A 12,434-nucleotide genomic window follows, 5' to 3' on the forward strand; every position below is an offset into this window, starting at 1 on the left:
GAATATTGAGCACTAAGTGGTTAGACCACCATCTCACTGGTGAGTTCAGAGAAGCTGGTCATTCTTCTTCATGTCAGGAAATTCAACCACAGTATGAAGACTAGCATTAAAACATTCCAGAGTTGATTCCTCTCTCAGATTCTCAGATTCTATGTAATTCTTAACTGTGTCTCCTCTAGCCTAACAAAAACTCACCCCCTTAAAGAAGCATTGCAATTCTGAGATCGTGGTGGCATCACCATTATCCGGTTTTCATCTCTGCTCATTTGCTCAGCTTTTCCCCATAAGCCACTTATAGAAACTTCCCAAATGTCCCTTTCAACCATGGGGATTGCCCCATGACAACCAAGTCTGTACTACTTGGTCCTTGCCACTGATAATTTGGAACCATTCTGACATCAAACCTAAGTTTGGCTAATGAGACTCAAGTTTCCAAGAAGTCGACTTAGAAATATATATTTCAACCATGGGGAGTGCCTCATGACAACCAAGTCTTTACTACTTACTCCTTGCCACTGATGATTTGGAACCCATCTAATATCCAACCTAAGTTTGGCTAATGAAATTCAAGTTTCCAAAAAGTTAGAATTGGAACTGAGAAATATATACACGTTAATTTTAGCAGATGCCCTGAAGAAATAGCTGCTAAGTTTTAGAAATGTAGATGGCCTTCTGCTACCTACCCTATAGACCTAAAAATGGAGACGAACAAGATAAACAGAATGAAACAAAGCAGACAGAGAGATGTTAGGACTTCTGACCAGTTTTTAGTTCTTACAACCAGTCCTTTCCTTAGATTCTGTTGTATTCTGCCATAAGGTTTCTTGACATATCCTCATAAATTCTTTCTTTTGGTTTAAACAAGTTTAAGGTAGTTTCTGTTACCTACAATCAAACATTCCTGAGTAGTATGCCACTGTGCCTGCCCTGCCCCTGATGTGAGCTCAAATACAGAGAAAAAGAGTTAGGAGATATCACTGGAATTCTATCAAACACTTTTTCTTTATGATAAATAAGGTTCTCATGGCAACAGAAAAATCACTGATTCTATACAAGATGTAAGTATTAATATTTTATTGCCTATAGACCAGACGGAAGGAATTGAAATCATTGCTTAAGTTCCTGAAAAATCTGAACTCCTCTTCTTTATTTTATGTTTTTCTTTTGATAAATTTTTGAATTTAAAAAATTTATAGAAACAGTGTTTTGTTCAAATGGTAGCAATAAAAGTAATCCAAAAGGCAGGTCTTTACTTCCCTCTGGCTCCGAGTACAGTGGATAGGTTGAGAAAAGTTGTAAGGAACACATGAGTAATTCTAGATATGCTATGACTCAGAAACTCAGAATGTGCTTAAAATACACATGCAGAATATGGTTCAGGTTTTCTATTGATGAGAAAATGTCAGTTTGAGGGATTAAATTCAATTAAACCACCATTGTTGTTTAAGCCTTTGATGGAAACAGGACTTTGTAGTTTAATAGTTTGACTAAGGTTTCACCCTTAACTAGTTGTTGTGTTTAGAATCATTCTGGCCTGAAATACTAATCGTTCATCATTCAAAATTCTAAGATGATTGTTATGTTCTTAGTTAACAATAGACTGGAAGAAGCATGACCTATTAAGCCAAGTATCTGTAAACCACTGTTTAATTAGCCATACCACACACAAGATTACCATCTCAGCAAGACTGAGTTTTAAACAGTTCCCTTTAATTTTATACCAATGGTCTGTGCAGCACCCAGCTGTTCTGGCTCCTTCACCTCCTGCTCTTACAAACTGGAAGAACAGTCTCCCTTCATACCAATGACAAAGTTTTACTGTCTCAAATTAAAAGGAACCATGAAAAGTAATTTACCTTGATATCTCATTAATGTCAGAAAGAACCAGTTTAACAATATTTTTTTCTACTCAGAAATTACACTTTAGGCCAGACATTATACAATATTTAAATGGGCATTACTAAATAATTCCATCCAATGGGTCATTTTTTTAAATAACTTGAGTGTATATTTTGTAACTCAGTGATCCTGACATAAAATCTGGAAGGTTACACTATACAAAATTGACAATTGCCTTACAAAGCTCATTCTTGAACAACTGGTAATAGCTATGCTAAGAAAACTTTTAGTAGGTAATAATTTTTTGTTGTCATGTACAGAGAGCAGTTCTGGGTCTAGTCAAGTATATTCTCAACTCTTCAGAATATTCAAAACTGATCTCAAAGAAACTGGGGTTTGACCAATGTTCCCCTCCCACTTCTAGGCTTTGGGGAGTGAGTTGGCTATCTCGTTAGGTGAGAACACTAACCATCACAAACACAAACCACATAATTGGCGTGCAAGTAACAACATATAATAGTTGTTAGCTAGGTTCCCAGTACACATTCTAGAGGTCTACTTTCAGCTTCTATGAAAGCCCTGTGAAGAGAAAGGATATTTAAGTCTGTGAATTTGATGTACACTCCATGTAGCTATTGGTACATTTCAAAGTACCTCCAGGACAGGCAAATAGCACTAGGAGAAGTGAAGTGTCCAAGATTATGGCTACACCTTCAATCCAGTGGTTCTTATTTTGACTGACTGAAGTGTTAGATTTCTGAGCAGCATTCTTTTGAAGATAGAGTTTGCAAAGCAGATGATAAGGGAAACACTCTTCATTTATTCTTAATAGAATATGGTAATCCCCATATCATCTGAGCTTGAAAGATTTTTAAATCTAGATCAAAGATTATCTCCCTCCTCTTGAAAACTCTTTTAATAAAATACCCTTCAGTGTTACAAGCATTACATTCTTGGCTTTGTGGGTACAAGTGCAAAACAGTCAGAGAAAGCTTCTGCTTTTGCAATAAAATTTTGTTAAATAACTTTGCTTATGAGGCTGTTAAAGTCTCATATGATACATTTCTTTTAGAAACAGTTTCCAAAAGAATTAATTCTCTCTTAAAAATAGGTAAGCTTGCTTCTGTCGCATAATGAAAATTATGTATCCCACTGAACGTCCCTTTACATTTTGGCTGCTTTGGAAGCTCAGAACCTAATGTAGTCCTGTATTCTGGTTACCATGTTTCTTTCCTCTTCCTTAAAGGGTTTTGATAGTATACCTATTTGAACCACCCTGTATGTCTTTTTATCATAAACAGGCTGGGCATTAATAATTAATGAACCCTAATAGATAAACCAATAATGAAATTTAAAAATTGATGAACGCCTTGAAAAGTACTACAACTCAGGAGAATTATATAATCCAGGATAATCTGTTTATGCTCAGGTCTCTTGTTTTGTATCATCAGTTATTGGAAAACAGACAAGTTTCAGGCCATATGCAAAATAAATCTCCGGGGAGCTCAAAGAGATTCTATTTTAAGTTCATACACTAAAATTCATGTATTTTATATGATTCTTATATCTGGAGTATACTTTTTTTATCAGACACAATTCTATTATGCTTCAGTGGGTTCCTTTGGCTTCAAGATGAAGAACAAATCTTAAGTATGGCTGACATGACCTCTCATGTTCTATCTTACTCTTTTTTTTTTTTATGTTTTATTTATTTCTAGGAGAGAGAGAGAGAGACAGCGTAGGCAGGGGAGGGTCAGAGAGAGAGGGAGTCACAGACTGAAACAGGCTCCAGGCTCTGAGCTGGCAGTCAGCACAGAGCCCGACGCAGGGCTCGAACCCACGAACCGCGAGATCATGACCTAAGCGAAAGTCGGACGCTTAACCAACTAAGCCACCCAGGCGCCCCCTATCTCACTCTTATCTCTGACACTCATTTCCTTCAGATTCACCTGTCCCCAACTCCCAAAGTAGGGATGTTTCCCTATTACAAACTCTCCGTTCAGCACACCTCTACTTTCAGCACTCGTTACAGATTATATTACTATCCCTTTGTGTGCTTTTCTGATTCATATCTAAATTCCCAAAGAAATTTTAAATCTCATATCGGCCTTGACTAGTAGTAGTGTATCTTCAGCACCTATCACAATGCTTAACAAGTCTATATGCTCAATAAATATATCTTGACTAAATTAATGAAATTTTATATCTGCTTCTCTGTCCATAGTGGGTTGAAAGAAGAAAATTATGGAAGAGATCAGCCCCCCAAACAATCACAAAAACAGCAGTTTGGTAAGATAAAAGGAGGGGGGAAAAAAGACTAAAAAGTGGACAGAAGAGTCTAGAGGCAAATTGTCTTAATAATCATTGGGCTTTAAGATGCTTTTAATAGTCTTTAATAGCATCATTATATTACAGTATGGTATAATAATAGAAGTCATCAAGGAATGGTTTGGTTTTTATCTATGATTAAGATAAGAGAGAAATTGGTAATTCATCTTTGAAATACTTTAATCTGGTATTTCTTTAAAGATTTTCCCATCTTCTGGAGGTGAGTTTCAGTTATTAAGAAAATAGAATCATTTGCATTCCTCGTCACACCTCCTAACTACATGGATAAATGGAATGCTCTCCAACCTCATGTTAGGATAAATAACCCTGCATTCTAATAGTCCTCTTTTGCTCAGTTTTATAATCGCAAGAAAATTATTTTTAAATTCCCTTAATATTTATATTCGTAACAAAAGGATGGTTATGTAATGTCTCACAAAAATGCTGCTGACAATGAGGGTACTCTGTGTTGAATGTAAACCAAATTTTGCCTCATGTTGCCTGCACAAAGCAAAAGAAGTTTCCACTTGAATTCTAAATTGAAGATGACCTTGTGCTTTTTTGAGAAAGGCTGGCAGCTGAGGTCACTGGAGTGTATTATGATGGACAGTGCAGTGCGGTGCATGGCTCAGAGGCATGTCCATTGTGTGGATTACAGCCAAACAGAAAGAATTAGACAGCTCAGAGCATTCTAACATTTCATTTGAAAATAATGGTGAAGATCATGGGCAGCCACCATTACAATTTTCATGAAAGAGCAGCAGCATTCAATAATTCCATCACTTCAGACAGGCATCTGGCTATTCTCAGTCGAATACTATGGGTCTGGCACATTCTGTATCAGTTTCTGTGACACTCAGAGAAAGCAGCATTTCTGCTTCAGCAGGAGGCAAATCCCATCTACCCTGTGTTGTATGTAGTTCTATCTTACAGGATGAAACTCATTGCTTTAAATTGACCAAATCATTGAAAGTGATACAAGGAAAGAGAAAATGCAGAACCTTAACATAGCACTCTTAGAATGTAAATACTTAGCCACTCCAAATCATCTACCTTCCTCGGGTCAACTTACTATTTAGAAAGCTTAAAATCAGTTTCAAAACAAAATATCTACAATTCCTTCTCTAATAATGACACAAACAAAACAATTTAAAAGAAATCTAATCTGTTGTCAATGGTTCCAAATGAGCCTCCTAAATTACTTCTGAAATAGTGATATTTAAGTAGAATATTTTGATTGATAGAGGCTTATTTTTAAATTCTGCTTTCTTCAGAAGCAGATTAATGCTTCTTTCAGGAGCACAAAAAATATGTTTGAGATTTAAAAGCAGGTGGAAAAACTCACACTTCTGATTAAAAGGGGAACTGCTTCTAATCCTGTGCTTTCCACTCTGTTTGGGAATCTTCTATATTTAGTGGGGGGAGGGGGAACAAATCGTGTCACTTCTACAGTATTTAATGACAAAAAAGTTGTAACTTACCATTAAAATTGACAGCCCGGATGTAACCAAGTAGCTCTTTCCCATCCACGGTACTCATTCGTGGGCAGAGACCAGTGTATCCAGGGCAGAGATCTTTGTGCATATTGTGCAGGGCATAAGCCATGGAATATACTGCATCGATTACAAATTGGACCTTTCCTTCCTGTTCATAAGATGAATCCCTTGCAATTCGCTCCAGCCCTGCAAAATAAGAAAGAAAACTGGTGTTAGATTCGCTAAAAGCTGGAATGAGGACTAAGATTTCCACATTTGAGGCACACTTAATGAGACAAAACTATTTGATTTTACTCCCAATTATTTTAATCCTATACTTACTGAATCAGGCTTTTAAACTGGGTATTGAATTTTTTATTTGGAAAGAACAGAAACTATTCCATTAGCAACAAAAAGATATTAACTAAATAAAAAACATACAGTTTCATTATCTTTATTTCCACCTTATTGAGCTCTATTACATTTTACATTCTAATAATTACATAACATTTTGGTAGTGACTTGATCTTTTAAATAAAATGTGTACACTTTATTCTTTTCATCTACTTCAATTCTAGAATCACCATTTTATTAGTGTCTCAAAGTAAGGTCTTTTCCCCCCTCCCATATCTATTCTTGTTTTGAATGTGCTTTATTTAGGATCCCTTTTTGTATATATTAAATCACAGTATTTCCTTATGTGAACCAGCTATCTTTAATAGAATCATTTGACTTTCTTTCTTGAACTCAATTCAAGAAGAAATGACTACTACAATAAGGTTAGTTAAACACCTATTACCTCATAGAGTAAACTTTTATTCTCTCCTATTTTCTCTCCTTTTTCCTTCTTAGCAACTTTCAAGTATACAATACAGTATTGTTAACCATAGTCACTATGCTGTACATTAAATCCTCACTAATTTCCTATTTTAATTTTCTGTTAAAATGATGTAGAACTCTCAAAATGACTGTCATTTAGAATAACTGTACCTGTGTTTGGACATATTTAAGGCTGAGAATTAACTATGGGAATTAGCTTTAGCTTGGTGTTTATCATTTAATGTTTAATAAAAGCATACATTTAAAATGGAAGATAAATTCAATTTTAAAATCAGATAATGTATAATTAATTATAATCCAACACTCTCATTTTGAAGATGAAGAAACTGAGACTCATGGAGGAGAAGAAATTCACTTCGGGCACAGAGGACAGATATGAAAGCCTTCCCAGGTCTCAGACTTGGAGCCTAATATTTGTTCATTCCCCAGAAAAGTACAGTGGATGGCAAGAATGTGCACAAGAAAAAATTACAGAAATGATATTGAGGTCAGAACCAAAAAGGATCTCCTAGACTTCCACGCTCTAGCAAACTTTACACATCCAGTAACACTTGAAGAGACCTAAAGCAAACACTTAAACTTTCCCATGGAGGTCACTTAGTAACCTTCAAAAAATAAGCAGTCTTTAAATTTGACAAATATTTTTCTTCAGACTAATTAGTCAGCTGAATTAAAATGGCTGTTTTATATTTGGGTTTTTATTTATCATTTATGGTTATTTATTTATTTTGAAAGAGAGAGCATGAGTGGGGAGGGGCAGCAAAAGAGGAAGTGAGAGAATCCCAATCAGGCTCTCTGCTGTCACCACAGAGCCTGACACAGAGCTCCATGTGGGGTTTGAACTCACAACCACTAACCATGAGATCATGACCTGAGCTAAAATTAAGAGCCAGCTTAACCAACTGAGCTGCCCAGACACCCCTATATTTGGGCTTTTGTATCTGATAAGACCGCTGACTTTCTTTCAGATAAATGTGGCAGTCAATTTCTTTATTCTATTTATCTAATCACTGAACATCTTTTATTCTGGTCTCAATCCCTTGTTACATGCTGGTCCTTTAGATGCTATTGGTTGGTTCTCTATTCTGTGCAGTCTATCATAATGCTGAATTATGCTCCTCTTTTTTGGACAAGTCTGTTCAGATTTTTTTGATGGCTCAATTTTCATTCCCTAAGATTGACTCCCCTTTTTCTTTCCAACCTCATAATCCATTCATTTTCAACACCTTCAACTATTACTATTTCTATGGTTTAGACATACATATATTAGAATCCAAATGGTTGGTTTTAGAGTCTAAAACATTGATCAATTTACAGTAATCAATTTAATTCACAATAGAATCTAGCAGTCTGATAAACTAGTTTTCTAGGACTTTCCTGTCACCTAACTGCTAGCCCACATTTCCAATTGACTATCATATTTCTATGTAGTCTGTTTCTATGTCAAACTCAATAGATCTAAAACCAGCCTATCATTATAGGGAATTACATCATTTCCCAAAAACCTCCAATTGAGGGTTATATAAGTTTGGGAGCAGTGAGGAAAGATAAGTTCTCACAAAGAGCACATACACAGTGCCAAAAGGTATATTGATTCCTTCAACCTGCATTAGCTGGTTGGTAATGCAGGTATGGAAGCATTGTCTTCTCCTCATCTTTGTGTGGTACTTTGTCTCCTGTGTCCTAGGACAGCACTGCTATGTCCAGAATGTCATTAAGTGACCTATGAAACCAGCCCTTTTAGCTTCTGCCAAAAATTTCTCTCCCATAGTTTTAACCACAAAGTAGACAATTCATAAATAAATATTGAAGAATGGTCACAGCAACCAAAAAGATGCCGTTGTTTCTTTAAAGATCTTATCTGGTGACTGACCATTCTGGTTAGTCCAGGATTGAGGTTAGCCTCACAAAATAGGACCAAACCCTAGATAGTCTTGTGCAGACCAGCATGGTTGCTTATGAAAAAAAGAGGCAAAATGACACAGAAACTTAATGATTCAAGACTGAAATAACTACTTTGAGGCTAGGTCCTTAGGTTTACAAGAAGATCCCAATTTCATTCATTTTGCATCACTAAATTTAATAACTGGAAATGAAGACTATGCATCCAGAGCAGTTGTTCAATTCTTGATTATCTTCTTATGTACAGATTCCTCAGGGTCACACCCAGATTTACCTAATCAGCATCTCCCAATGTGGGTACATGACATGACAAATCTGTAATTTCCAAACACAGACATCTAGCTGACTTAGTTCAAGCTGCAAAAACAATACCAAAGACCAGGTGGCTTGTAAACAACAGAATTTATTTCTCATAGTTCTTGAGGCTGGAATTTCAGACTCAGGGTAACAGCATGGTTGGATTCTGGTGAAGGGTGTCTTTTGGGTTGCAGGTAGCCATTTTCCATATTCTTATGCTATCCTTACATGAAAGAGAGCAGACTTCCGGTGATTTTTTTTTTTTTTTTTTTTTTTTTGAGAGAGAGAGAGCCCACATGTGAGCAAGCAAATGGGGTAGGTACAGAGAGAGATGGAAAGAGAATAATAAGCAGGCTCCATGTTCAGCCTAATGCAGGGCTCAATCTCTTGATGCTGAGATCATGATCTGAGTCAAAATCAACAGTGTGGCTCAACCAACTGAGCCACAACACACCCCTCTGATGGCTTCTTTTAAGGGCACTAATCTCATTCGTGAGAGCTATTTCTTTAAAACTTCATCTAGTCCTAATTACCACCCAAAGGCCCCACATTCTAAGACCATGATATTAGGGGGTAGAATTTCAACATATAAATTTGGAAGGGACACATTCAGTCTGTAACATTAAATTTCTAGGTTATGTTTTTTTGTAATTCTGCTCTGTAAATCTCTCTGCTACACACACACACACACACACACACACACTCTTCTGTGAATATTATTGTTTGTTTTTGTGATTTTGTTTTCTTTCATGTACTTTAAAGAAAAGAGAGAATTTCTTTATCTCTATTGCCACTGGGTGGAGTATGAACAGCAGGCATAGAAATGGCAGAAGTGCCCAAGCCAAACTGATTCAAAGAAAGAAATGGCCATGAGAACATTAAAGAATTTGGAAAATTTTCACAACCCGTGGAATATATATATAAGAGCAGGTTGTATATGAAAGTTTTATATTTTTAAATTTACTCTATCCCAAAGTGTTCTAGATTTAACATATTATGATTTTATTTTAAAGCTACTGCAATCTTACTACCAATTTACAAAGATTTCTCAACATTCAATAATTGGGATAAAGTTATATACAATACTTTCCTGATAAATTTTAATGGAGATGTCCTAATTTAATAGACCTATTCTTTCTTGATTTTTCCTAAAACAATTTCAACTTCATACATAATGGATTTATAATTAATTCTCAAATGCCATACATATTATGAAAGGGACATATTTAAATTTGTACTTGTCAAACTATCTATCCTTAACTAGTTATAAACTCCTAGTAGTATGGGTGGAGATTAAATATATCCAACTTTGCACTTTTTAAAATAAAAGTTCAGAAGGCTGTCTAGCGACTCTTGTCAAGGGAGTCAATGGACATTATAAGATTCCATAAATCAATGTGAGCGTATGGTGACAAACTAAATGATTGAACATTATCACCATTTCTAAATATTAAAAGAAATAATTTTATTTATTTCTAGTCCATTTAGACAATGCATTTTTCTATTCCCTAACATTTCAATTTCATTATGACACTTAAAGATTTTACAAGACCTGGACTTTGCTCCTTACATCCTATATTTGCTTTCTTTATTCATCTAAAAGAGGAGCTTAAGAGGCTGACAGTGACTCATCAACTTAATTGGCTGTAAAGTTTCAGTATGCTATAGTTTCTAAAGTTAGCATTAATGTATTGCTATCAAGTGATAATATTGTCAAAGGCTATATGTCAGCCATCTATTTAAAACACTGACTGTATAGCTTAAAATTAACAGTATATAGCAAAGTGTTTGCATGGTGGGAGATGAAATCAGAGTCATAAATTTTATAGCAAGATTGTTTTATTTTTTCATTAATGAAATCTAAAACATCTGACTGTATCTCATGTTCCTGGACAACAGAATAAGTCTTTATTGGTCTAAGCAGTACCACATGTATGTCAGTTAAGGTCTTTTAAACATCATGGTGTGTCTTCTTGGTTTTGAAAAGGCAAGTCTGCTCACGTTTGCAAAGTGTGTACATATAACAATGTGAGTTCCTAAGATGAGCTTGACATGAATTTTAAATTCTTTGACTGACAGATAGTTGTTGAGCTTTGTTTTCTAAAATTTCTCATTTCACAGGATATGGTTTAGTTTTATAGATTGACATTAGAGTCATTTGCATTTTCCTGAAAATATGTTAATATAATGATGATCCAATAAACTGGTCAAGTCAATGAAGAAAAAAAGGAAGTCCTCTCAGTTGTTTTATTCCTGAGAAACCAAATATCCAATTGATTGATCTTTTACTACAGTTCTAGCAGAAATAATCCCACATTCTAAACTTGCAGATTAAAAAGTATTTAGTTTCTCCTTTGACTTCTTCTTAAGTATGCAGCAACTATTTTAAAGAATTAACTTACTTTCTTGCAGTTAATGTAGAGAGGAAGCCAGGAGGAAAGAAGAGAATCTGTAAGCTGCTAAGAACACATTTATGCACCTAGGACCAGATTTAAAAGTCATTCTGGGGGCGCCTGGGTGGCTTAGTCGGTTAAGCGTCCGACTTTCGCTTGGGTCATGATCTCGCGGTTCGTGGGTTCGAGCCCCGCGTCAGGCTCTGTGCTGACTGCCAGCTCAGAGCCTGAAGCCTGTTTCAGTCTGTGACTCCCTCTCTCTCTGACCCTCCCCTGCTCACGCTGTTTCTCTCTCTGTCTCCTAGAAATAAATAAAACATTAAAAAAAAAAAAAAAAAAAAAGTCATTCTGAATTCCACAACTCCACCTGCCTTGCCACTTGATGCACCAGAGAAAAGACTGTCAAATCCTACATCAAGCTTTCCCAATACCTCACATGTATCTACTAACTGCACAGTAGGTGACTGAAATCAGTGAACCACACCAGGGACAATCAGTGAGAACCAGAAAGAACAGCACTGCACACTCAACAGGAGTCACTATCAAGTCAGCCAACACAAGACACCTTTTGCTGAATTTAAACTGATTTGGTTTCAAGAATACAATGGGGGAAGGATGGGAAAGAAACACAAGTATATTCAATTATACAGGAATATCTCTAAAGCAGTAGGATATGCAGAAGAAGTATGTGCAGCCCCCAGACTGAAGAAGATGAGAACATGGGTCCCATGGTGAGGCAGAAAACAAACTGACTGAGAGAGGAAGCTGGCTACAGAGAAAGACGACTGGCCAGTGAGGCAGACCTAAATTTGAGTTCCAGCTAACATGGCTCAAGGCAAGTAGCCTTGGGCACATTCCTGAACTTTACTAAGCCTGGGCCTTCAGCTGGGAAAGTTGCCCTAGGGACCTCTGTGATGGGACACCCCATCTTTCCAGCTTCATCTGCCTCTCCCAGCTCTACTGTAGGTCCTTGAATATAACATGATTCTCCCACCTCTGGACTTCCTTAGATGTTCACTCTAACTCTCTTCACTCCTTTCTGGATGCCTCTTTCTCAGCCTTCAAGTTTTAGGTAAGCTGTCAAATCAAGTTAGGCTAGAACACTTATATTTACTTTTTTTAAAAAAAATATAGCATATCAGATCAGATCCTATAGTATCTTGAATGCCATTCTTAAATACTGAATATTGTTCAGCTGGAAACAGAGAGCCATGACCAATATTTAAAATGTTTCTGGGAGTATGTGTATAGTAAATTGAAGCAAATGTAATTTGAAGGTAGACATACAATCTGGGAACCAGGGCAGATATAAGTTGAAACAGTAGGGAAAAAAAGAATGAGAGAAGATATATTTCAGATG

The 12,434-nt window shown here is 36.2% G+C and overlaps 1 protein-coding gene across 2 annotated transcripts in view; it reads right to left on the reverse strand.

The window, feature by feature from the left end:
* GRM8 (glutamate metabotropic receptor 8) overlaps positions 1 to 12,434 on the reverse strand; it is a 747,950-nt gene that overhangs the window by 275,416 nt on the left and 460,100 nt on the right. For both annotated transcript variants that reach the window (XM_039243493.1, XM_039243502.1), the window contains exon 6: positions 5,649 to 5,849. In XM_039243493.1, the coding sequence (XP_039099424.1) occupies positions 5,649 to 5,849 (201 nt within the window). The remainder of the gene's footprint in view (positions 1 to 5,648; positions 5,850 to 12,434) is intronic.

This window comes from Hyaena hyaena, unplaced genomic scaffold (genome assembly GCF_003009895.1).
Source record: "Hyaena hyaena isolate Hyena2069 unplaced genomic scaffold, ASM300989v1 scaffold_8, whole genome shotgun sequence".
Classification (NCBI taxonomy): Eukaryota; Metazoa; Chordata; class Mammalia; order Carnivora; family Hyaenidae; genus Hyaena; species Hyaena hyaena.